This window comes from Elephas maximus, chromosome 5, assembly GCF_024166365.1.
Source record: "Elephas maximus indicus isolate mEleMax1 chromosome 5, mEleMax1 primary haplotype, whole genome shotgun sequence".
Classification (NCBI taxonomy): Eukaryota; Metazoa; Chordata; class Mammalia; order Proboscidea; family Elephantidae; genus Elephas; species Elephas maximus.
The window spans coordinates 24,886,983-24,912,870 of NC_064823.1; the positions used below are offsets into that span (position 1 = coordinate 24,886,983).

General features: G+C 36.0%; 1 protein-coding gene across 8 annotated transcripts in view; it reads right to left on the reverse strand.

Annotated features, from left to right (window-relative positions):
- The window catches only part of BLTP1 (bridge-like lipid transfer protein family member 1), a 237,041-nt gene that overhangs the window by 154,695 nt on the left and 56,458 nt on the right, over positions 1–25,888 (reverse strand). For 7 of the 8 annotated variants that reach the window (XM_049885390.1, XM_049885394.1, XM_049885395.1 and 4 more), the window contains exons 8-15: positions 23,429–23,510; positions 22,839–23,032; positions 20,442–20,521; positions 17,923–18,073; positions 13,880–14,036; positions 13,383–13,461; positions 7,470–7,561; positions 5,782–5,899 (exon numbers count right to left, since the gene is read on the reverse strand). In XM_049885390.1, coding sequence (XP_049741347.1) covers positions 5,782–5,899; positions 7,470–7,561; positions 13,383–13,461; positions 13,880–14,036; positions 17,923–18,073; positions 20,442–20,521; positions 22,839–23,032; positions 23,429–23,510 — 953 coding nt within the window. Of the gene's footprint in view, positions 1–5,781; positions 5,900–7,469; positions 7,562–8,960; positions 13,189–13,382; positions 13,462–13,879; positions 14,037–17,922; positions 18,074–20,441; positions 20,522–22,838; positions 23,033–23,428; positions 23,511–25,888 lie in introns of those variants that run through there. The other variant, XM_049885396.1, reaches the window with a different exon arrangement.

Genomic DNA, 25,888 nt, shown 5'->3' on the forward strand with positions numbered 1-25,888 from the left:
TAGAAACTCAGAGGAGCAGAATTGAGCATGTAGAAGGCAGAATTAGTGAACTTGAAGATAAAGCACTTGGCATCAATATATTTGAACAAAAATCAGATAAAAGAATTTAAAAAAATGAAGAAAACTTAAGAATCATGTGGGACTCTAACAAGAGAAATAACCTACGAGTGATAGGACTACCACAACAGGAAGGGATAACAGAAAATAAGGAGAGAATTGTTGAAGATTTCTTGGCAGAAAACTTCCCTGATATCGGGAGAGATGAGAAGATATTTATCCGAGATGCTCACTGAACTCCACATAAGGTAGGTTTTAAAAGACAGTCACCAAGACATATAATCAAACTCACCAAAACCAAAGATAAAGAGAGAATTTTAAGAGCAGCCAGGGATAAATGAAGAGTCACTTACAAAAGAGAGTCAATAATAAACTTGGACTACTCGGCAGAAACCATGCAGGCAAGAAGGCAATGGGATGATGCATACAAAGTACTGAACATAAAAAGCTGCCAGCCAAGAATCATATAGCCAGCAAAGCTGTCTCTCAAATAAGAAGGTGAAATTAGGACATTTCCAGATAAACAGAACGTTAGGGAATTTCTAAAAACCAAACCAAAACTACAAGAAATACTAAAGGGAGTTCTTTGGTTAGAAAATCAATAATATCAGGTATCAACCCAAGACTAGAACAATGGGCAGAGCAACCAGAAGTCAACCCAGACAGGGAAATCCAAAAACACAAAGCAAGATTATAAAAAAAAAAAAAAGCCCAAAACAAGGTAACAGCGATATTATTATGTAAAACAAGAGAACAATAAAGAGGGACTAAGAAAAGTAATCATAGATCTTTCATATGCAGAGGAAGACAAGGTGATATAAAGAAATAAAAGTTAGGTTTAAATTTAGGAAAATAGGGGTAAATATTAAGGTAACCACAAAGCAGACAAACTATCCTACAAATCAAAATAAACTACAAGAAAAGAATAGAGACTCAGCAGAAACAAAATCAACAACAACGAATAAGAGGAAAAGAAAATATATAAACTACTTAGCACAAAAAATTCAGTGGGAAAAAGAAACTGTGTACAACACACAAAAAAAGACATCAAAATGATGGCACTAAATTCATACCTATTCATAATTACCCTGAATGTAAATGGACTAAATGCATCGATAAAGAGACACAGAGTGGCAGAATGCATTAGAAAAAAACACGATCCATCTATATCCTGCCTACAAGAGACACACGTTAGAGACACAAACAAACTAAAACTCAAAGGATGGAAAAAAATACATCAAGCAAACAACAATCAAAAAAGAGCAGGTGTGGCAAAATTAATTTCTGACAAAATAGACTTTAAAGTTAAATCTACCACAAAGGATATGGAAGGACAGTACATAATGATTAAAGGGACAAAATACCACGAGGATACAACCATAGTAAATGTTTACGCACCCAATGAAAAGCCTGCAAGATACTTGGACAAACAGAAAGAGAGCAACAAAAGAAACCCTCAGGCAGCAGAAGAAAGCAAATAATAAAAATTAGAGCAGAATAAAACGAAATAGAAAACAGAAAAACAATTTTAAGAATTAACAAGACTGAAAGCTGATTCTTCAAAAAAAATTAACAAAATTGGTAAACCACTGGCCAAACTGACAAAACACAAACAGGACATGAAGCAAATAAACCAAATAAGAAATGCAATATTACAACACACCCAACTGAAATTAAAAGAATCATATCAGATTACTATGAAAAATTATACTCCAACAAATTTGAAAACCTAGAAGAGATGGATGAATTCCTAGAAACACACTACCTACCTAAACTAACACAAACAGAGGTAGAACAACTAAAAAGACCCATAACAAAAGAAGAGACTGAAAAGGTAATCAAAAACCTCCCAACAAAAAAAAGCCCTGGCCCAGAGGGTTTCACTCCTGAGTTCTACCAAACTTTCAGGGAAGAGTTAACACCACTACTACTAAAGGTATTTCAGAGCATAGAAAAGGACAGAATACTCCCAAACTCATTCTATGAAGCCAGCATATCCTTAATACCCAAACCAGATATAGACACTACAAAAAAAGAAAATTACAGACCTATATCCCTCATGAACGTAGATGCAAAAACCCACAACAAAATTCTAGCTAATAGAATTCAATAACATATCAAAAAAATAATTCACCATGACCAAGTGGGATTCATACCAGGTATGCAGGGATGGTTCAACATTAGAAAAACAATTAATATAATCTTTTTTTTTTATCGTATAAATAAAACAAAAGACAAGAACCACATGATTTTATCAATCAATGCAGAAAAGGCATTTCAAAAAGTTCAACACCCATTCATGATAAAAACAGCAAAATAGGAATAGAAGGAAAATTTTTCAACATAATAAAGGGCATTTATACAAAGCCAACAGCCAATATCATCCTAAACGGAGAGAGTCTGAAAGCATTCCCCTTGAGATCTGGAACCAGACAAAGATGCCCTTTATCACCACTCTTATTCAACATTGTAGTGGAGCTTCTAACCAGAGCAATTAGGCTAGACAAAGAAATACAGGGCATCCAGATTGGCAAGGAAGAAGTAAAAGTATCTCTATTTGCTGATGACATAATCTTATACAGAGAAAGCCCTAAAGAATTTAAAAAAAAAACTACTGAAGCTAATAGTTCAGCAGGGTATCAGCATAAAAGATAAACATACGAAAATCAGTTGGATTCCTCTACACCAACAAAAAGAGCATCATCGAAGAGGAAATCACCAAATCAATGCCATTTACAGTAGCCCCCAAAAAGATAAAATACTTAGGAATAAATCTTACCAGAGATGTAAAAGACTTATACAAAGAAAACTAAATACACTTCTGCAAGAAACCAAAAGAGACCTGAATAAGTTGAAAAGCAACCTTGCTCGTGGATAGGAAGACTTAACATTGTAAAAATGTCTATTCTACCAAAAGCCATCTATAGATACAATGCAATTCTGATCTAAATTCCAGTGACACTTTTTAATAAGATGGAGAAACAAATCACCAACTTCATATGGAAGGGAAAAGAGACCCCGGATAAGTAAAGCATTACTGAAAAAGAACAAAGTGGGAGGCATCACCCTACCTGATTTTAGAACCTATTATATCACCACAGTAGTCAAAATAGCCTGGTATTGGTACAACAGATACACAGACCAATGGAACAGAATTGAGAATCCAGACATAAATCCATCCACATATGAGCAGCTGATATTTGACAAAGGCCCCAAAGCAGTTAAATGGGGAAAAGACAGTCTTTTTAACAAACTGTGCTGGTATAACTAGATATCCATTTGCAAAAAAATGAAACAAGACCCATACCTTACACCATACACAAAAACAAACTCAAAATGGATCAAACACCTAAATATAAAATCTAAAACGATAAAGATCATGGAAGAAAAAATAGGGACAGTGTTAGGAGCCCTAATACATGGCATAAACAGTATACAAAACATTACCAACAATGCAGAAGAGAAACAAGATAACTGGGAGCTCCCAAAAATCAAACACCTATGCTCATCCAAAGACTTCATCAAAAGAGTAAAAAGATTACCTGCAGACTGGGAAGAAGTTTTTAGCTATGACATTTCCGATCAGCGCCTGATCTCTAAAATCTACATGATACTGCAAAAACTCAACTACAAAAAGACAAACAAACCAATTTAAAAATGGGCAAAAGATATGACAGGCACTTCACTAAAGAAGACATTCAGGTAGCTAACAGATACACGACATGGAAATGCTCACAATCATTAGCCATTAGAGAAATGCAAATCGAAACTACAAAGAGATTCCATCTTACTCCAACAAGGCTGGCATTAATCCAAAACACACAAAATAATAAAAGTTAGAGAGGTGGTAGAGAGACTGGAACACTTATACACTGCTGGTGGGAATGTAAAATGGTACAACCACGTTGGATATCAACTTGGCGCTTCCTTAAAAAGCTAGAAATAGAACTACCATACGATTCAGCGATCCCACTCATTGGAATATACCCTAGAGAAATAAGAGCCTTTACACAGAGAAATACATATACACCCTTATTCACTGCAGCACTGTTTACAATAGCAAAAAGATGGAAGCAACCGATGTGCCCACCAACGGATGAATGGATAAATAAATTATGGTATACTCACACAATGGAATACTATGCACCGATAAAGAACAGTGATTGATCTGTGAAACGTTTCGTAACATGGAGGAATCTAGAAGGCATTATGCTGAATGAAATTAGTCAGTTGCAAAAGGACAAATATTTTATCAGACCACTATTATAACAACTCAAGAAATAGTTTAAACAGAGAAGAAAATATTCTTTGATGGTTACGAGAGGGCGAAGGGAGGGAGAGGAGTATTCACTAATTAGATAGTAGATAAGAACTATTTTAGGGGAAGGGAAAGACAACACACAATGCAGGAGAAGTCAGCACAGCTGGACTAGACCAGAAGCAAAGAAGTTTCCTGAATAAACCAAACGCTCCGAAGGCCAGCGTAGCAGGGGCAGGGGTTTGGGAACCATAGTTTCAGGGGACATCTAAGTCAATTGGCATAAAAAATCTATTAAGAAAACATTCTGCATCCCACTTTGGAGAGTGGCTTCTGGGGTCTTAAGTGCTATCAAGCAGCATCAATTGGTCTCAACCCAAATGGAGCAAAGGAGAATGAAGAACACCAAAGACACAAGGTAATTATAAGCCCAAGAGACTGAATGGGTCACATAAACCAGAGACTACATCAGCCTGAGACCAGAAGAACTAGATGGTGCCCGGCTGCAACTGATGACTGCCCTGACAGGGAACACAACAGAGAACTCCTGAGGGAGCAGGAGAGCAGTGGGATGCAGACCCCAAATTCTCGTAAAGAGAGCAGACTTAATGGTCTGACTGAGACCAGAAGGACCCTGGCGGTCATGGTCCCCAGACCTTCTGTTAGCCCAAGACAGGAACCATTCCTAAAGCTAACTCTTCAGACAGGAATTGGGCTAGACTACAGGGTAGACAAAAGATACCGGTGAAAAATGAGCTTCTTGGATCAAGTAGATACGTGAAACTATGTTGGCATCTCCTGTCTGGAGGGAAGATGAGAGGGCAGAGGGGGTCAGAAGCAGGCAGAATGAACACGAAAAGAGTGCGTGGAGGCAAGGAGTGTGCTGTCTCATCGGGGGAGAGCAATTAGGAGTATATAGCAAGGTGTATATAAATTTTTGTATGAGAGACTGATTTGATTTGTAAACCTTCACTTAAAGCACAATAAAAATAAAGATTTTTTTGAACTAGTGAGAGCACCGAGACAATTATCCATGCTAACAGGAACTAGTAAGCAGGGATTCCAAATACAAAAATATTTGGCTATTAGAATATACTGTTTCGGGATTACAAAATTAAACAAAATAATGAAGATATATTGATGCTACTTCTGGAACCAGTAAAGAAACTGGTTTACCTTTCCATCTTTCTCCCATTAGGCTGATACAAAGCACCAGCCTGAGTTATCTCATTTACTTCTAAGCTCAATTTTAGATCATATTTTCCTTGTCTGGATTAGAACAGAACACAAAATGCCCATATTTTAAATTTCCCTTTGATATTCTTGTTCCAAAATGAAGCGTAAAAGTAAGAAAGTATAAATAGTGTCATCATATTCCTATGTTAAATTTAAAAGGAAAACTTACTGAATGCAAACAAGTTTACTGTGATCAATTTCCATTATATTTACATTTATTAGTAAACTACCTGTAAAGAAGTTCTTCTGTGCAAAGATGAAGTGGTAGGTGGCTTTATAGACCTCTAGTTCACACTGCCATGTCTGTGGCATGTTCCATACTCGGGGGTAACTGGCAATGATGTGGAACTACAAACCAAATGTTAAATAAAAACATTAGAGTTTAAAATGTCATAGTGTAAGAACAGCCTTAGAAATTAAATCACACACACTGGTGACTAATTAAAACTTATTTTCCTACAGAGCTGAACAGAATGTCCCTTTCAGTTTTTTAATCCTGCTGTGGCTAAAGGTCAGTATTTGTGGTCACATCTAGCTCCCTGAAATACTAAGTCACAATGTGGTCAAAAAAACTTTAAAAACAAGAAATCAGGCTACAGGCCTTTTTTTTTTTTATCGTTGCGTAAAAATATATATATCGCAATTCAAAATTTTTCAAGTGTACAATTTAGTGACACTAATTACATTAATCAGGCTACAGTTTTGCAAATTCACTCCAGTTAATTTAATGGAGTAATAGCCAACATCCCCAATTCTTCCTTAAGCCTCATCTATTAAGTGAGAGGCTCAGGATGAGGTAGGATGGAGTCAAATGCACATTGTCCCACAGAATTTTGGCCACCAGTGCCTCCTGGGGTTCCCACTGACAGAACAACAGTCAAAGATCTGACATGGTGCTTTGTGGCATATTCCACCTGCCAAAGGTTGGCATTTCTGCAAAGCAAAAGCTTCCTCCCCAGGAACTGCCAACAACTATCAGCAACAGCTCAGGAATTCATTAAAATGCTGAATACTCCAGTTTAATAAATATATTCTTGGAAGTGTGAAATTTTCATAGTGAAAAAGAGGAAGACCCTCGACGAGACAGATTGACATAGTGGCTGCAACAATGGGCTTAAGCATAACAATGATTCTGAGGATAGTGCAGGACTGGGCAGTGTTTTGTTCTGTTGCACATGGGGTCGCTGAGTTGGAACTGACTCAATGACACCTAATAAGAACATATATATATATATATATATATATATATATATATATATATATATATATATATATATAGGGCACGTGATGCTGAGACCATTTTATGGTACCATCTTATACAAAAGTATCCTCTCTGAATAACCATCATTCTGCATGGTGGCTTTTGTTATTATTGTTGTTGCCTCTGATAAAAAAAATAATAATAATCTGCCTGATTAATGAGTCTCCAATCTTCAATTTTAATCACAGGCATTTCCACATTGTTTCTTTTTCTACTATGGAGTAATCCAGGGTATTGATAATATTTTTTTTTTTCCTTTTATGTTATTCATCAAGTTAAAAGCACAATGAATTACATTATTTAAGCCTTGAGAAAGGAATCAAATAGGGCAAGAAAACATATGGTAAAAAATTACCTTATTTAAAACTTAGGAGGGATTTAGTCCATCCATATAATAAAGTTTAAAAGGAATATTCTAACAACTTTTCATATTTGTCCCCTCCCCTTACTAGAAGAGCAACAGAGAAATGCCAAAGGAAGTCCATAGCACTGGGAATCCATACCTCTTCTCAAGATAGGACCAAGAGCACATTGTCATCCTTGAATAAGAAGATGAATCACTGAAGGACTCTCCTCATTTAAATTTTATATTAAAAAGTTAGAAACAAATCTGTATTTCATGCATGAATGCATATCATCAATATACTCTAGACTTACTGCTAACATTTCTGCTTCTAAAAGCGTCCGGTATTGCATGCTGGTAGTGGCATCAACATGTAAGAGTTGTCCTTTAATTGCAGGGGTGTAACCTAATAAAAGAAAATACAAAAATTCAGAACCTAAAAACAAGTATACAATTAAAAATCTTTGAAATTAAACCAGCTCCTACCCCCACCCAAAGAAAGAATTCCTGAAAAATGGTGATCAGTCACTAGCTAAATACACCCAGTGGCAGGAAGCTTGCTGTTCCATAGCCCCATATTGTCTATCCATCTGTCCTGATTTTGCTTTCCAATGCAGAACTACATTCTCTAAATGACACTTTTCAACTATTTAAGACAGCTCTCATATTTTCTCTTCTTCCACTCACTATAAGGCACACATTTTCATCATTTCCAACTACTCCTTACGCAATAGCAGTTTTCTAAACAACACAGTCCTAATCTGAGCAAAAGCAGAAAACTGAGAGCATCACATTTCCTTTCCTGATGGGGTGCCCTATTATGATCACTAATCAGAGATCATTATTATGCTGTTAGTTCAATGTGCATCCTATTCTGAGCATTGTCTTATGAACACCTAGATCTCTAGAAAAAGACTAAGTCCATTTTTCCCTTTGGCTTTTCAAACAGTCATCTTAAAAACTACCTAACCCTTACAAAATGTGACTGGGTGCTCCTTAAACCCTTAATTCCACAAGCCTCCTGTGGTACTTGTCACAAATTTGTAACCGATCTTTGCTTGAGTTAATGATCCCCTTAGCCCTCAGGTGACCTCTTTACCCCAGAGTACCACATAAATATGATTTCTTACGTGTATCACTAGGTTAAAAAAAAATGAAAGGGTTTCATTAAGTGAATTACTCTCAATTTTATGCAACCAGGACTGTTTGTTTCTCCCATGATACACCCATAACTAAAACTGTTCTAAAGAATGCTTCTTTCCTACAGTCTACTCTTAATCAACCAGTCCCAGAAATTCTCAAGCATCTCCTTCAAGACTTATTAATATTTTTCTTTTAAAACTAGCTAAAATGAGCTTCAGTTCTTCACTAAAACAGCCTCAAAGTTAAGGGAAAAGATGTACTCTGTTATTCTCAGTCATATTTTCACTCGATCATCTATGCAGCTACTAAGCCTAGTCAACTCCTATGCCTGCTTTCTTTTTCTAAGTAGAACCAAAAGAAGTGACAACACCAAGGAAAGATAACTAACAATTATATAAAATCTAAACACACTTAGCAATAGTATCATTGCCAATCAGCAATGAGTTGCCATCTCCTTTCCTCTCAAGAAAGTAAGAAAAGCAGACTTTCACCTTAACTTCTCTCAAACATGTAATAAGAGATGAGAGTAGAAAGCAAAATGAAAATGGCTATATAAAAATTTGATAAATTTAACAGAAAGAATTAATTGTGTTATTGATTAACTGGTATCAGTGCTCAAATTTCAAATGCATAATGAACTTAAGATAGTTGTTTCAACTCACAGCAACCCTATATACAACAGAACGAAACACTGCCCGGTCCTGCGTCATCCTCACAATTGTGCCCATGCTTGAGTCCACTGTTGCAACCACTGTGCCACTCCATCTCATTGAGGGTCTTCCTCTTTTTCATTGACTCTCTGCTTTACCAAGCATGATATCCTTCTCTAGGGACTGGTTCCCCCGATAACGTATCCAAAGTATGTGAGACAAAGTCTTGCCATCCTTGCTTCTAAGGAGCATTCTGGCTGTACTTCTTCCAAAACAGGTTTGTTCATTCTCCTGATATATTCAATATTTTTCATCAATACCATAATTCAAAAGCATCAATTCTTCTTTGGTTTTCTTTATTCATAGTCCAGCTTTCATGTGAATACGAGGAGTCTGAAAACACCATGGCTTGAGTGAGGCATACCATAGTCCTTAAAGTGACATCTTTGCTTTTTTACACTTTAAAGAGGTCTTTTGCAGCAGAGGCATAGTAGTTAAGTGCTACGGCTGCTAACCAAAAGGTCGGCAGTTCGAATCTGCCTGGCGCTCCTTGGAAACTCTATGGAGCAGTTCTACTCTGTCCTATAGGGGCGCTATGAGTCAGAATCGACTCAACGGCACAGGGTTTGGTTTGGTTGGTTTTAATGCATCATTTGATTTCTTGACTACTGCTTCCATGGGTGTTGATTGTGGATCCATGTAAAATTAAATCATTGACAATTTAGATTACCACAATTTAAACACAACTATAGCTATCAGTCTGTCAGTTTGTCATACTGTGGGGGCTTGTGTGTTGCTATGATGCTGGAAGCTATGCCACTGGTATTCAAATACCATCAGGTCACCCACGGCAGACAGGTTTCAGCTGAGCTTCCAGACTAAGGCACACTAGGAAGAAGGATCCAGGGGTCTACTTCTGAAAAGAATTAGCCAGTGAAAACCTTATGAATAGCAGCAGAACACTGTCTGATATAGAACTGGAAGGTGAGCCCCTCAGGTTGGAAGGCACTCAAAAGACAAGTGGTGAAGAGCTGCCACTTCAAAGTAGAGTGGACCTTAATGATGTGGATGGAGTCAAGCCTCCAGGACCTTCACCTGCTGATGTGGCATGACTCAAAACATGAAGAAACAGCTGCAAACATCAATAAATAGAACCTGGAATGTACAAAGTATGAATCAAGGAAAACTGCGAATCATCAAAAATGAAATGGAACACATAAAGATCAATATCCTAGGCATTAAAAAAAAAGGCATTAATGAGCTGAAATAGACTGGTACTGGCCATTTTGAATTGGACAATCATATAGTCTACTATGCTGGTAATGACAGCTTGAAGAGGAATGGCATTGTACTCATCCTCAAAAAAAACATTTCAAGATCTATCCTGAAGTACAACACTGTCAGTGATAGGATAATATACATAAACCTACAAGGAAGACCAGTTACTATGGCTATTATTCAAATTTACGCACCAACCACTAAGGCCAAAGATGAAGAAATTGAAGATTTTTACCATCTCCTGGAGTCCGAAATTGATCAGACGTGCAATCAAGAGGCATTGATAATAACTGCTAATTGGAATGAGAAAGTTGGAAACAAAGTAGAAGAAGCAGTAGTTGGAAAATATCGCTTTGGTGATAGAAACAATGTTGGAGATTGCATGACTGAATTTTGCAAGACCAACAACTTCATTGCAAATACATTTTTTCACCAACATAAATGGCAACTATACACATGGATCTCACCAGATAGAATACACAGGAATCAAATCAACTACATCCATGAAAAGAGATGATGGAAAAGCTCAACATCATCAGTCAGAAGGCGGCCAGGGGCTGACTGCAGATTAGACCATCAATTACTCATATGCAAGTTCAAGTTAACTGAACAAAATTAGAACAAGTCCACAAAAGCTAAAGTTTGACCTGGAGTATATAAAAAAAATTATACCAACCGAATTTAGAGACCATCTCAAGAACAGATTTGACATGTTGAACGCTAATGACCTAAGACCAGATGAGTTGTGGAATGACATCAAGGACATCATACATGAAGAAAGAAAGAGATCATTAAAAAGACAGGAAAGAAACAAAAGATCTAAATGGATGCCTGAAGAGACCATGAAACATGCCAGCTAAAGCAAAAGGAAAAAATGATGAAGTAAAAGAGCTGAACAGAAGATTTCAGAGGGTGGCTCGAGAAGACAAACCAAAGTATTATGATGACATGTACAGAGACCTGGAGATAGAAAACCAAAAGGGAAGGACACACTCAGCATTTCTCAAGCTGAAAGAACTGAAGAAAAAATTGAAGCCTCGAGTTGCAATACTGAAGGATGCTACAAAAATATTAAATGATGCAGGAAGCATCAAAAGAAAATGGAAGAAATACACAGAGTCACTATACCAAAAAGAATTGGTCGACATTCAATCATTTCAGGAGGTAACATATGATCAGGAACCAATGGTACTTAAGGAAGAAGTTCAACCTGCACTGAAGGCATTGGCAAAAAAACAAGGCTCCAAGAATTGACAGAATACCAGTTGAGATGCTTCAACAAATCAATGCAGCGCTGGAAGTGCTCACTTGTCTATGCCGAGAAATTTAGAAGACAGCTACCTGGCCCACCGACCTGAAGAGATTCATATTTATGCCTGTTCCCAGAAAAGTGATCCAATCAAATGTGGATATTATCAAACAATATGATTAATATCACGTGCAAACTTTTGCTGAACATCAGTCAAAAGCAGCTGCAGCAGTATATCGACAGGGAACTGCCAGAAATTCAAGCCGAATTTAAAAGACGACGTGGAACCAAGGATATCATTGCTGATGTCAGATGGATCCTGGCTGAAAGCAGAGAATACCAGAAAGATCTTTACCTGTGTTTTGCTGACTATGCTAAGGCATTTGACTGTGTGGATCAAAACAAATTATGGGTAACACTGTGGAGAATGGGAATTCTGGAACATTTAACTGTGCTCATGAGGAATCTGTACATGGATGAAGAGGCAGTCATTCAAACATAACATGGTTTAAATTCAATCTGTATGTTGAGGAAATAATCGGAGAAGCTAGACTATATGAAGAAAAATGGGGCATCAGGATTGGAGTAAGAATCATTAACAACCTGCGTTATATAGATGACACAACCTTGCTTGCTGAAAGTGAAGAGGACTTGAAGCACTCACTAATGAAGATCAAATACCACAGTCTTCAGTATGGATTACACTACGACATAAAGAAAACAAAAATCCTCATAACTGGACCAATGAGCAACATCATGATAAACAGAGAAGATTGAGGTTGTCAAGGATTTCATTTTATTTGGATCAACAATCAACACCCCTGGAAGCAGCAGTCAAGAAACCAAAAGATGCACTGCATTGGGCAAATCGGCTGCAAGAGATCTCTTTAAAGTCTTAAAAATCAAAGATGTCACCCTGAGGACTTTAGGTGCCCCTGACCCAAGCCATGGTGTTTTCAATCACCTCATATGCATGTGAAAGCCGGACAATGAATAAGAAAGATCAAAGAAGAATTGATGTCTTTAAATTGTGATGCTGACGAAGAAGAATATTGAATATACCATGGACTGCCAAAAGAATGAACGACTCTGTCTTGGAATAAGTACAACCAGAATGCTCCTTGGAAGCAAGGATGGCAAGGCTGTGTCTCACATAATTTGGACATGTTGTCAGGAGGGATCTGTCTCTGGAAGGACATCATGCTTGGTAAAGCAGAGCGTCAGCGAAAAAGAGGAAGAACCTGAACGAGATGGACTGACATAGTGGCTTCACCAATGGGCTTAAGGAAAACAATTGTGAGGATGGCGCAGGAACAGGCAGTGTATCGTTCTGCTGCGCACAGGGTTGCTGTGAGTTGGAACCGACACGACGGCACCTAACAGCAATATCTATCGGCATTATTTAATATTTGAAATGTGAAATATTCTACTTTCTTAAAGTTATGCTGTTCAAAGCACCCAACTTACTCCCTGACAAAAATCTATTAACGGTATAATCCAAAACAAGGCCTATTAGTCATGTAGTCAATTACTGCCCATGTACATGTGCCAGGGGATATATCAGTGAAAAAGAAAGACACAGCACCTGCTCTCATGGGGCAACAGCCTAACAAGAAAAACATTCATTAAGCAAATTATGCTCAGTCCTACAAAAGCAATGTATAGAGTATAATGAAAGCACTGAATTATAAGACCTAGCTTGATTAGAAATACTGCTTGTCTCTAGGTGTTCAAATATTTTAGTTATGTTATGTTTATTTTTAGTAACTAAAGGCACATCAAAATATAATAAAAAATTGAAAAAAGCCCCCTTAATGTTAGTCCACACAGATTAATAAACTGTATTATTATTAATACATTAACTATTTTTCTACCAATCACTTAAAACAAAAATAATTGTGGCTTACCATTTTTCTCAACTGTCATTGGAATATTAATTTCTAAATATGAGCCAGCTCCTACATTTACATGTATAGCATTTGTTTCCTACCAAAACAAAAAGTTAATTCATATAAAACATTCATTATGATTATAGTGCTGTCATGTTTACTTTTCAGTTATTATCACATAGAAAATAAAAATATCAATGATATCAACTACGTATTAAAAGCACCTAAGAACAAAAGTTCAAATTTATACCAAAAATTAAAACAATTTGGCCAGGTATAAAGGAGAAAATGAACCAGAATATAGCATAAAGGACTATTATTACTAATTTCTTCCCATTATATGGCATTTGATGAAAATAACATACATACAATTATTTTGGGAGCTGAAAAGCACTCACAGAAATGAAGCTAAGTATACACTAGTCATGAAAAAACACCCTGGAAAATAATGTTCACATTTTAATATAGTATTTTATTTAATATAGTATTTTCTACTATATTATTTCAATAATTACCCTATTTTTAGTAAACAGTAAGTCAATTGTAGCATCTGCAATAATATTCATCCGTAGTTCAAAAGCAAGGATCTGTCTTGGTCTCCCAGGCTGTGCAGTTTCAGAAACTTTCAGAACTTGATAATCAGGTGGAAAGAAAAACTTCCACAAACAATCTCTATGTAAGGAAGCAGAAGGAATAATGACACGTTATTCAAACAAAAGTACCTCTGATAAGTGCCCAAAATCAGTATTCTTTTTCTATATTATCATAGTTATCTCATCTGACAATTAGGCAAGAAACACAAAAAAATTTAAAAGCAATAACACCTACTATAATCTCTATCCTTTTGGTTGAATAAAAGATTGTTTTCTCCAATGTTTTATACTTCGGAGATGCATGTGCTTTGAGCACTTAAAAGTTACACTATCATTAAATGACACACAGGTAGGACTAAATTTGCACTATTGAAGTGTACTGTGAGAAATATACAAGTCTGTCAATTGTCCAAGTGTTAAAGCAACAAGTGAAGGAGGACGGTTTAATTAGAAACATCATTCTACCCTGGACAAGTTAATCTTTCTGAGAAAACGTGACCTGTTTCCTCATCTGTAAAACAGGAATAGCATAGCCTGTTTCATAGGGTGGCTCTGAGGATTAAATGACAGCACAATGGAGAAGACTTGGCAATGAGTGAGACACGGAAAAAGTGCCTGTTTTTTCTACTAATTAAATAATAATTTTATTTTAAATAAATATTGTATCAGTAAGAGGCTAAGGAGCAAAAGATTTCTGAAGAGTAAATAAGTGTTTTCAGGCTAAGGTTCTAATGTATTTGCCTCTTCTCTCATTTGACAAAGATCAAAGAATTCAAGAAATGCTCAATTCAGAGTCATTTATGTGAGCCAACATAAGTTCGTTGCTATTCATGCACTCAGAGAAGGTGCCAGTTTGTGGCTTTTAAAAACCAAGGACTGAGAAAAAAATAATCAGTGACAGGAAATGCTGTGTGGAACATATAAGACTAGAAAACATCAGATAAAGAGAGCAAAATTTGCACTAAGCCAGCAAACACTCTAACTTGTCATCATTAAATTAAAATGTATGAAAGGAAAATAAAGTCCTGCAAATGTTTTGGCTAAGACCCAAAAACCTAAAAATTAAGAATATTAAGGACAAAGGCTCCAGTGTGACTGTTAGATGATCATGAACTATAAGGTGGATAGCAGGATATAATGGAAGGAGCAGTGGACTTGAGGGGCTGGTTAGGATCTCAGCTCTAAATGCTGTAGCTTCGTCACTACCTGGTCCAAATCGCAGAAACTCTCTGTACCTCCACTTTCTCACAGATATAGGAAATAACTACAGCCATACTGTGTATCTCACTAGGTTTTGAGGATCAAACATGAAAATATAAACAAAAGCACGTAAGTGAAAGCAATAAAACACCAGACAACTTCAGGACTGTCTGCTTTATCATTTAAGGATTAAGTTCAATTCTAATACAGTCTGCATTTCAAAACTACCATGAAAATTCTTAAAAAGAAAAATACCATGAAGAAAAATACTGAATAATATATTAAGGATTCACAAAATCATGTAAAAGTGAAAGAACTGACATCAAAATCAATAAGCTAAAAGGTCTGTCATGTCACATCAGAGACCAATTAACAATGCTGATAGCGAACGATCCAACAGCAAAACAACAATATTTCTTCCTTTAATAGAGGGAGGCTTAGAAAACTGACTTGACTTACATTCATTTCTGACTATGGTTCGTATTTGTGAAGAAATTCACTATGGGGAAGGGGAAAAGGAAATGGCTACATGGAGGAAATGCACCATTTGTCATTTGTACATCTAAGTGAGAAGGCAAATATTACATTAGTAAACTAAATACATGTGAAAATAAATTTATTTTATTTTAATAAACCGGGATGGTTTTGTTAAGTCCAGGTTAAGAGATATATTGCTGCTCCCTCCCGGCGACGGTAAAGCAAGGCTGGTAAGGCAAATTTCTCTTTCATGTTAAGTGTCATTTCTCTACATAATACAAAGACCATGCCCAAATTGAATATGACTATATAAAAATTTTAATTTGGGTTTTCATGTAAATATACCATAATACTTTTTGAAACATAATAAAATTAAATTTAGTTTAAGAATCACACTTTTCTCAAGTGCTAGAAATGTAAAAATACTTCATGTGTCTGTATTAAAGCATTATTTAAATTTTTTCCTCTCAAATATAACCATCACAAAAAAAGAGAGATTTTCTTGACATTTTGGAATAGAGTTGAAATAGATTTCGTTTCGTTAGTTAATGAAATATAAAAAGTCTTCATTTTCAACTGCCACATAGTAAATAAAGCATGGTTTACTGTGGAAAAATGTTACTGTAGAAGGAAAATGAAAATCCAGTACCATGAAAAGTATTTGCTTGCAACCTGAAAATTTAATCTTTGTTTACTTTCAAGATTAATAACCTAACCTAAAACCTAGTTAAGTATGTTATTAGTGTATTGCAAGAGTTACTGAAATAACAAGCTTAGTTATTCATTTACCGTACAGCTATTTAATATGCCAAGTATTTCTATACACTTGAGATACTAGGATTAATAGAATACAGTACTTGATAAAGATTATAATTCTTCTAATGTCAGGTTACATTTTTTAAAACTGTGAAGTATAAGAAAAATCAGTACATCAAGAGTCAGTGTCTAAGTTCTTTATAGACATAAAGACTCTTTACCTCTATTATAGCAAAACTCTTTTGCTTGCACTCGGGCTATGAACCGAAAAGTCTGCAGTTTGAATCCACTAGCCACTCTGTGGGAGAAAGATGGGGCAGTCTGCTTCTGTAAAGATTACAGCCTTGGAAACCCTATGGGGCAGTCTACTGTGTCCTCCAGAGCCACTATGACTCAGAATCAATTCGAAGGGAGTGGGTTTTAGTTTTAGAGCTAAACTGTATGTCTTTTATCTCTGAATTCTCATTCCTCCAACAATCCCTGGCATATACCAAAAAAACAAAAAACAAACCCACTGCCATTAAACCGATTCTGGCTCATAGTGATCCTATAGGGACAGAGTAGAACTGCCCCAGAGGGTTTCCAAGGAGTGACTGGTGGATTCAAACTGCTGACCTTTTGGTCAGCAGCTGAGCTCTTAACAACTACACCACCAGGGCTCCGACTAGCATAGTCTAGGAGTCAATACATAAACATTGTGGATTAAATACAAAACAAAGAAATAAAAAAAATAAGCTGCTCATTTGCCATCATTTCAGTGAGTTTGCAAAATTACTTCTCCCAATATTAAAGCCGCCGCCATGGCTTCCCCCACTTCGCTGCAGTCCTTCCCCACCTCCCCCCACCCCACACACACCGCAGCCCACCAAGCCGCAGCTTCTAACTGCGGTTTGGCCTAACCACACTGCGGGGCCTAACCGTGGTTTGAATTTGGAGCCAAAATCCCGCACATGCACAAACTGAGATCTTGGCGCACCTGCAGGATCTGAAGAGCCTTGGTCCCAAACTTGATCCCAGACCTGCACTTCACCAGAGAGGAAGATGTTCTCCAGCACACAGCTGTATCTAAGCCCATTTGAAAAGCAAAGGGTCCCTTCCTTTGCTAAATGACTCAGCACCTGGACCTCCAAATATGGACATGGGAGGGAACCGGGTGTCGGATTTGGGGTGCCAGACCCCCCCCGCCTTGGGGACCAGAGGATATAAAACTCCAAGCTCCCCTGGGGCACAGAGCACGTGGTCTTTTGGCTCCTAGGCCCACGTTGCTCTTTGTTTGTGCAAACAACAAATTTTCACTTTGTTTCCCTTGCAGCTGGTGGTGTGACCTCCGTCTACTTTTGATCAGCTAATAGGATAAGAACCCACATTCAGTTATAATACCTCTACAAGCAAGTTATTGTTTGGATCAAAATGTTTAGTAGTAATCTTACAATGCCATAATAAAATAGTTTATAAAAACAAACTAGAGTTCAATAAAAATATTATCTCAATACATTTGAAAGACCTATTAAAAATATAATTTACTTAAGTACCTCTGCCTGTCAGCCCATGGTCCATAGTTGAAATCTGTTCCTTTACCACAAACAATATCAAGTCCCCAACATGGAGGCAAGTCTTGTAATTTGCAATCCTCACTGCTCATTTCTCCTTCTATATTTTCTTCTGTTTCTTCTGGAACAAGTCCTATAATTGCAGAATACACACATAAAGACAATTACTTAAAACAATCATTAAAAAGTTTTCTTAGATCAATAGTTCTCAAACTTTTTGGTATCAAGAATTCTTTACACACATAAATGTTATTAGGGATTCCGAAAAGTTTTTGTTTATGTGGATTACATCTATCAAAATTTTTTTCTGTATTCAAAACCAAAATTCAGGAATTTAAAAAAAATACATACTAATTGTTTTTTAAAATAACAATAATAAGCCCATTACATGTTGACATAGCAAACTTCTAACAAAAAATAACCGTATTTCCTAAAACAAAATAAAAATACTTAGCAAAAAGTTTGACATTGTTTTACATTTTGGCAAATCCCTTTAACGTCTAGCTTAATAGAAAATGGGTAGATTCTCACACCTGCTTCTGTATTCAATCTGTTGAAGTGTTTGGAAAAAATCTGGTCTCATACAAACTAGGCATGGTGGTTAAAGCGCTCAACTGCTAACTGAAAGGGCAGCAGTTTGAACCCACCAGCCACTCCAAGGGAGAAAGATGTGGCAGTCTGCTTCTGTAAAGTTCTATTCTGTCCTAGAGGGTCACTATAAGTCAGAATAGACTTGACAGCAACAGGTTTGGTTTATGGGTTTAATTTTAACAGCCTTTTCAGATAATTCGGAATGTTCTTTGATACTACGTCAAAATTCAACAAGTGGTATTTCCTTAAAGGTTAGTAGTAATGTGAATCTTGAAACCATTATGACTGAACTTTCCACACTCTGTTACATTTGAATCTATTGGTCACTCTTTCACTTTGAATATATTTTTATCCAAGTATGGTTTTATAACATCATGTACTGCTCATTTGGAAAATACTGGTTCAGAGTTACCCAGATTTTTTCAAATCTTGACAAATTTAACTGTAAAATATTTTTAAAAATCACATTTGTTAATATCACCAATGATCTCAACAGAAAAGTGTAAATTATCAAGAAGCTGTTAAGCTCACAGGGGCAGATACAGGTTTTCCAAAATTGTAATTTTCATCTGAAAGCTCAAAACCATCATTTCTCTGTTAGCTGCTCTTTTAAGCAAAAATGGTGTTAATACGAATAAAGCAAATACTTCAGCTTGCCTCTCAATCACACAACCGCTTTTCCTCAGGACAACAGCATGTTTTGGTATGCAGCATAAGTCCTTTACATGTACTTCCCATTTTGTTACACCAAATATCAATATGATTTTACTCAGGTGTCAAGATCTGATAAAATTAATAATTTTTACTGCTTAATCAAGGATATTGTTAAGTAAAACTGACTTTTTTTGTTATGCTGTGAGTACGCAGCTGTGAAAAATACAATAACTGCTAGCATAGTCTGGAACCACTGTCTTGATTTGTGCCGAAGCACAAGCAGTTCTATCTACCATTGTTTTTACAACATCAGTGCAAATGTCAACATGATGAAAAAGGCAAATAACATCCCAGTTTTATTATGAAAATAGTTTTGACCTCACAAACCGCCTGAGAGGTCACAGCAACCCCTAGGAATTCATACACCACAGTTTGAGAACTGCTTTGGATAGCTTAAAAAATGTATAACCCACATAGCTGCTGCATTATAATTAACATACCCATACCCAGTGCCATCGAGTCGGTTCCGACTCAGCGAATTAACATATAAGGATATAAATTCAAGTTTTGTGTTTTTTTTTTTTTTTTCTGGGCATGGAATAAAAAGATCAGAAGTAGAAAAAGTGGACTAATAATCCAGTGCTTAGATACTTTAATAATATTGAAGCTACCTGTGAAGCACTGTAACTAGCTGAATTTCACTCTTTGAATTTTAAGCCTCAAATCTAACATACTGTGTTTTGTTTTTTCCTAGGCTAAAATGAGCTACCTTAACTATAATCACATTCTCTAAGGGTTTTCTGGAAACCCTGGTGGCGTAGTGGTTAAGTGCTACGGCTGCTAACCAAAGCGTCAGCAGTTCAAATCCGCCAGGCGCTCCTCAGAAACTCTATGGGGCAGTTCTACTCTGTCCTGTAGGGTCACTAGGAGTCGGAATCGACTTGACGGCACTGGGTTTAGTTTTTTGGTTTCTAAGGGTTTTCACTCATGGTCATTGGCATTCTCAATTTTTGAGGTATTTCTGTGAAAATGGAATTCGAATGAAAGATTACTATATTGTTCTATTTAAGTCTAGAAATACTAAAAGTTATGTTCAACTTTTGAGAAACAACAGAAATTTTTTAGGCAAGCACTCTTATTTACCATTTATTGATGCTTATTTATATCTTAGGTAAGTATATTTATTATTAGACATCAACATTTCAAAGCCAAATCAGAATTGTAGCTATGAAATATCCTTCAAAACACAGTAATACCTGGCTCATCCATGTAGTAGTAGATGTCAACATCATTTGACTGCATCACCACAAAACCTTCTCCCATTAACCTTGGTGGCCTATAAAAAGAAGGAGAAAAAGGCAAACTAAATACATCTCTAGAATATAAAAATGTTCATCATCCTAGTTAATGATAGTAATAGAGCAAAATAAAAATGAAAAATACTAAAACGCATATCAACAGCAGCAACTTGAAAGACAACATCTTTCACATCAACTGTTATATAATTGTAATTTATTGGATATAAATAAAATGGCACTGAAATTTTTTTCTTAGTTTGAGGGCAAAAAAGAAAAAAAAAGTTTTGTTTTGTTTTTAATTTTTCATTTTATTTTGAATGAGAGAAATCAATTTAAAACAAAGTTTAAGTAAGTACAATAGAAGGATAGTGATATTGGAACACAATAATCATAGTCTTCATTGCAACAATAAAATTAAAATTGGACTAAAAAACCTCTAACTAAAAAGTATTTTGTCTGCCGGTAAAATAAAGTATAATAATTCAGAAACATTAAGTAAGAAAAAATGTTAAGCCATTTTAATCTTTAACAACTTCATAATGCCCTGCTTCCAGAATATTTAGTTGACCAACTTGAAATAAATTTAAAGGAAAACATTTGAACTTAAACTCTGGAATCAATGTTTCTATACCATCAATTAACTTCACAAAACCATTCATCTTTATCTGCTTTGATTTAGCAAATTGTTTTTGTCATCCACTACAATATCCTATTCCATATCAAAATAAACTTAATTCTCAATAATTAGATAATTATATATAATAAACCAAAAAAAAACCCAAACCCACTGCTGTTGAGTCAATTCCAACTTATAGTGACCCTACAGGACAGAGCAGAACTGCCCCGTGTGGATTCTAAGGAGTAGCTGGTGGATTCAAACTACTGACCTTTTGGAGATCAGCCAATCTCTTAATCACTATGCCACCAGGGCTCCATTATATATAATGGTTAAATAATAATAATAAAAAAAAGCATATATGAATTCAGCAGTCTTCTTCTAAATCTGTTTTAAATCACAAGGTTATGCTTAATTTCATAAGAGTTACTCTCCACACTTATTCTGAAGAGCACAAAATAAAATTCTCTAGCCTTTGACACAAATTATTAAAAGCAGAACAGTTTTTAATCTTGTTCTAGTAATTTATTTTTAATCCAGATATGTTTAGTATAATAACTTTTACCCACAAATGTAGAATTGTGCGTACAACCCACAGCCCAGAAGATGCTTAGCAATGTCCGTGATCCTGGAAAGTGAGGATCACAGCCACCATGGTACTCAAGTGGAAAAAAATCCTCCTCTCCATCGTCCAGCCAATCTCTGCAGAATCTAATACCAGGCCAGCAAGAGTGCGGACTAAAAAGGAATAGTCATTCTTCTTAGAACCTCGTAAGACTTTACATTGCCTATATGCAAAGATAAAAGCTAAAACATTATAATGGACACTCACCAGGTAAGTACTTAAATTACACAAATCCAACCATACAGTCTCTTTCACAAAAAAGGAAAGAGATGAGAATAATGTCAATATTTGAGAACCCATCATTTCACCTGTGAACATGTGGCCTGGGGTCAGACGGGAGTTATATTATATGCTGTTTCCTCAGGGTCCCAGTTCGCTAGTGTCTAAGTATCCCACCACACTGAGTGTGTGTCTAGTGTGCATCATTCATACATGCAAGCAGCTACTTCAGTGAAGAAAATCTGGAAAGCTAGGGCAGAAACTAACATTTTGGAACTTAAAGAAATGCCAACTGGATCTCAAAACTGTACCATCCTAACATGAGTAATTTCCAAAAGTAATTTTAATTCAATTTTGAATTTTTCACTAACTCAAAATGGAATTCCACTAAAATGAATTTCTTAAATTTACTAATTACTCATACCTTCTGGAAACAAAAAACCACCTGTAATGTGTATTAGGCACTCCTTGGAAACTCTATGGGGCAGTTCTACTCTGTCCTATAGGGTCACTATGAGTTAGCATCAACTCGATGGCAATGGGTTTGGTTTGGTTTGGTTTGGTTTGGTTTAATGTGTATTGTATTTTCTAACACACAAACATCAGGACTTAATTATCCAAAATAAGTTTCCCAAACACACTGAGTAGGAAGAGAAAAGGTTACTAAAATTATAGTGAGAATAATACAGGAAAATATTTAAAATGAAATGTTATTAATTGATAACATATCCATTTATCCTATAAAGTTGGTCTACATAATTAATTGCTTTTATAGACAGAAAACCTAATTATTGCACAATTTGTACCAAAGAAATGAACAGGATGCTAAAGGTTCTAGTTGGTAACTATATTAGATATAAAAAAGTTATGTTATTTTTTTATAAGGCTTTCTTACTCATCATTTTGAAGACCAACATATCTTGGACTAGGAACAAGCATGACTCGAACATTTTCAAGTTTTCCTTTTACAATATGCATAAACTGGTCAAGATGACTTGAAGGTGGTTTCGTAGTATAAGTTAAGAATGCATCATCAAAGTTGATGCATAGAGTTTGAGGTTGGTAATGATTTCCAAAGGCCAAACGCCCCTAAAGAATAGATAAAAGAAATATTATATCATGCTACTCTGGCCATGTTTCTTCTCCTTAGCTGACTTAAGAACAAATATTTTCAAGTATCAACTACATGAGTCCACTTTAGCACTATATGCTATTTAAATTATTTTACTGGTCAATTTAGACCAGTGCTTAAAAAATTTAAACACTTGTGAATAAATAGCCTTTAAGGTCTAATAAATCTATGTTAAAAAGCTATATTGGTGTTAAAATAATGCTTTTGCACATTATGGAAAATAGGAACCAAAATAACTCCATAAAATTACTTTCTTTTCCTAGGTGAAAATTACATTTGTAAAAATAAATCCCTCAAATAAAAATTCTATGTTATTAATCCACTAAACATTAATTGTGGCAGAATTTACTTACTGTGCTCACATTGACCTTTATGACTGGAATAAGTGATCTCCATGAAGATGTGGGGTCTTGAGATTCTGATTTTACTTTAACTCTGAGAGGGAAAAATTAACATAAACAAGAAAAATTTAAACAACACCTGAGGATACAGTTGACTTCTTGCAAGATACCTTCCTAACATCAACTATACCTTTCCAAACACATCTGACAACTGTTCCAGCAAATGAAACAACGATCATCTATGGAAATGTTGATATACCTAAAATGTCTATGGGACTGCCCTATATTGTATCAATTTTTAGAATGACAAGCTCTAATAACAAAACTAAGTTTTTAGACTAATGAGCCATAATAACAAAATGATAAAGTATGTATTTGCTCCCATTACATCTACCATCTGGCCATTATATTATCACATAGCATTTTATAAGAAAGCCAAAATTATTACCAAAACAATACATGATCTATACTACAAGACACTTTGATGTTTTCCACTGTTTAAGCACTTCTGAAAACAACCCAGCTGCTCCTTTTCCTTTCCTCCCCCCACCACCTTGTGCCAAAATAAATGCCCCTCAATAAAACGGAAATAAGATAGGTTAAGAGTAAGAAAAAGGCAGTCAGCCATATACAATGTACCCAAACTTCAGAAAATGAATTCACTAAACGCTTTAGAAGAAAACTCAAGCACATCTTTTCAATAACCAGATGACCGCCAAATCACTCTTCTGAGGCTATCTCCACTAAGGTGTCCCTCAGCACCTAAAGCTAAGTTCAAATGTGACTGCAGCACCTCCTCCTAGCCTCTTTTCTCCAAGGTTCTCTGATTCAGTATGACCACTGCTCAAATTTGAAATTCTGTTTCACTCTTGACTCATCCTCCTTGCTCACTCCACATCTAAGCACTCAATAAATCTTGTAGATTCAATCTCCTTAGTATATCTGGAACCCATCCACTTCTCTCCTTCCCCACTAGTATCAACCCAGTGGATGATCACCTCTTGTCTGAATTGTTTTAAGAGCCTTCTAACTTGTCTCCTGCCTCCAGTCTTATCCTCCTCCAATCACATTATAGCCCCTGTGTAAAAGCCAAATCCTAACACCTGGCCCCTGGTTACCTCTTTAGTCTAATTAATCCCCACCTCAAATAACTCACTCCAGCCATAATATACTATTTTTCAGTTTCCCTATTGCCTGTGATGTTTTTTCATGTGCTTCTTTGCCTGTTTAACTCACTCATCCTTCAGGCCCCAACCCTCCCAGATCCTTCTACATGTGCTCATGGAATTCTATTCTGCCCTACTGTAACATTTTTTGGACTGTAATTACCTATTTGCTGATCTAACTCCCCTATAAGGCTAAAAATTGCCTCAGGACCGAGCAGTTGCCATATTCCCAGTGTCATGGATTGAATTATATCCCCCCCAAAAATGTGTGTATCAATTTGCCTGGGCCATGATTCCCAGTATTGTGTGATTGTTCTCCATTTTGTGATAGTAATTTTACGTTAAAGAGGAATAGGGTGGGATTGTAACACCTATACTATGATCCAATGTAAAGGTGTTGCCTGCATCACCTTTTATCTTACAAGAGATAAAAGGAAAGGAAAGCAACCAGAGAGTTGGGGACCTCATACCAACAAGAAAACAGCACCAGGAGCAGAGTGCGTTCTTTGGACCTGGGGTCTGTGCTCCTGAGAAGCTCCTCAACCAGGGGAAGATTGATGACACAGACCTTCCTCCACAGCCAACACAGAAAGGCTTTCCCTGTTGCTGACACCCTGAATTTGGACTTGCAGTCTACTAGACTGTGAGAGAATAAATTTCTCTTTGTTAATGCAGTCCACTTGTGGTATTTCTGTTATAGCAGCACGATGACTAAGACACCTAGTTTCCCCAGTGCTGTAGCACAGTGCCCAGCACATAGGAAGTGTCTATTAAGTATTTACTGAAGAACTGAATATCCTTATTACCTACTAAAAAAGTAACTATTTTGTTTGAGTTTTTTTTTTTTTTTTTTTAAGGGAGGAGTACTGGTTGACATAAATGGTTGAAGCATATAAAAAAAGACATTTTAAATTGCATAGGCAACATAATGTTAGTCATAAACCCTATGTCTAAATTCTAAACTATATTCAAAAGGTTCTTTGTAAACTATATATTTTTAAAATTAAAAGATTGTCACATCTTTCTCCCACAAAGTGGATGGTGAATTCAAACTGCTGACGTTGCAATTACCAGCAGAGAACTTAACCACTGCGCCACCGGGGCTCCTATTTTAGTTTTAACCATCTCTTCTTGTTTTTTAACTATATACTCTTCTATTATTTATATTTTCCCTTTATTATATCCAAAAATTGTTACAGAAAATTTCATTTTTCCAAACTAAGCATATAATGAATCATCCCATTTAATAGTATCTAAATTCTACATCCAACACTTGTCTGTCAGTTTGTCATACTGTGGTGGTTTG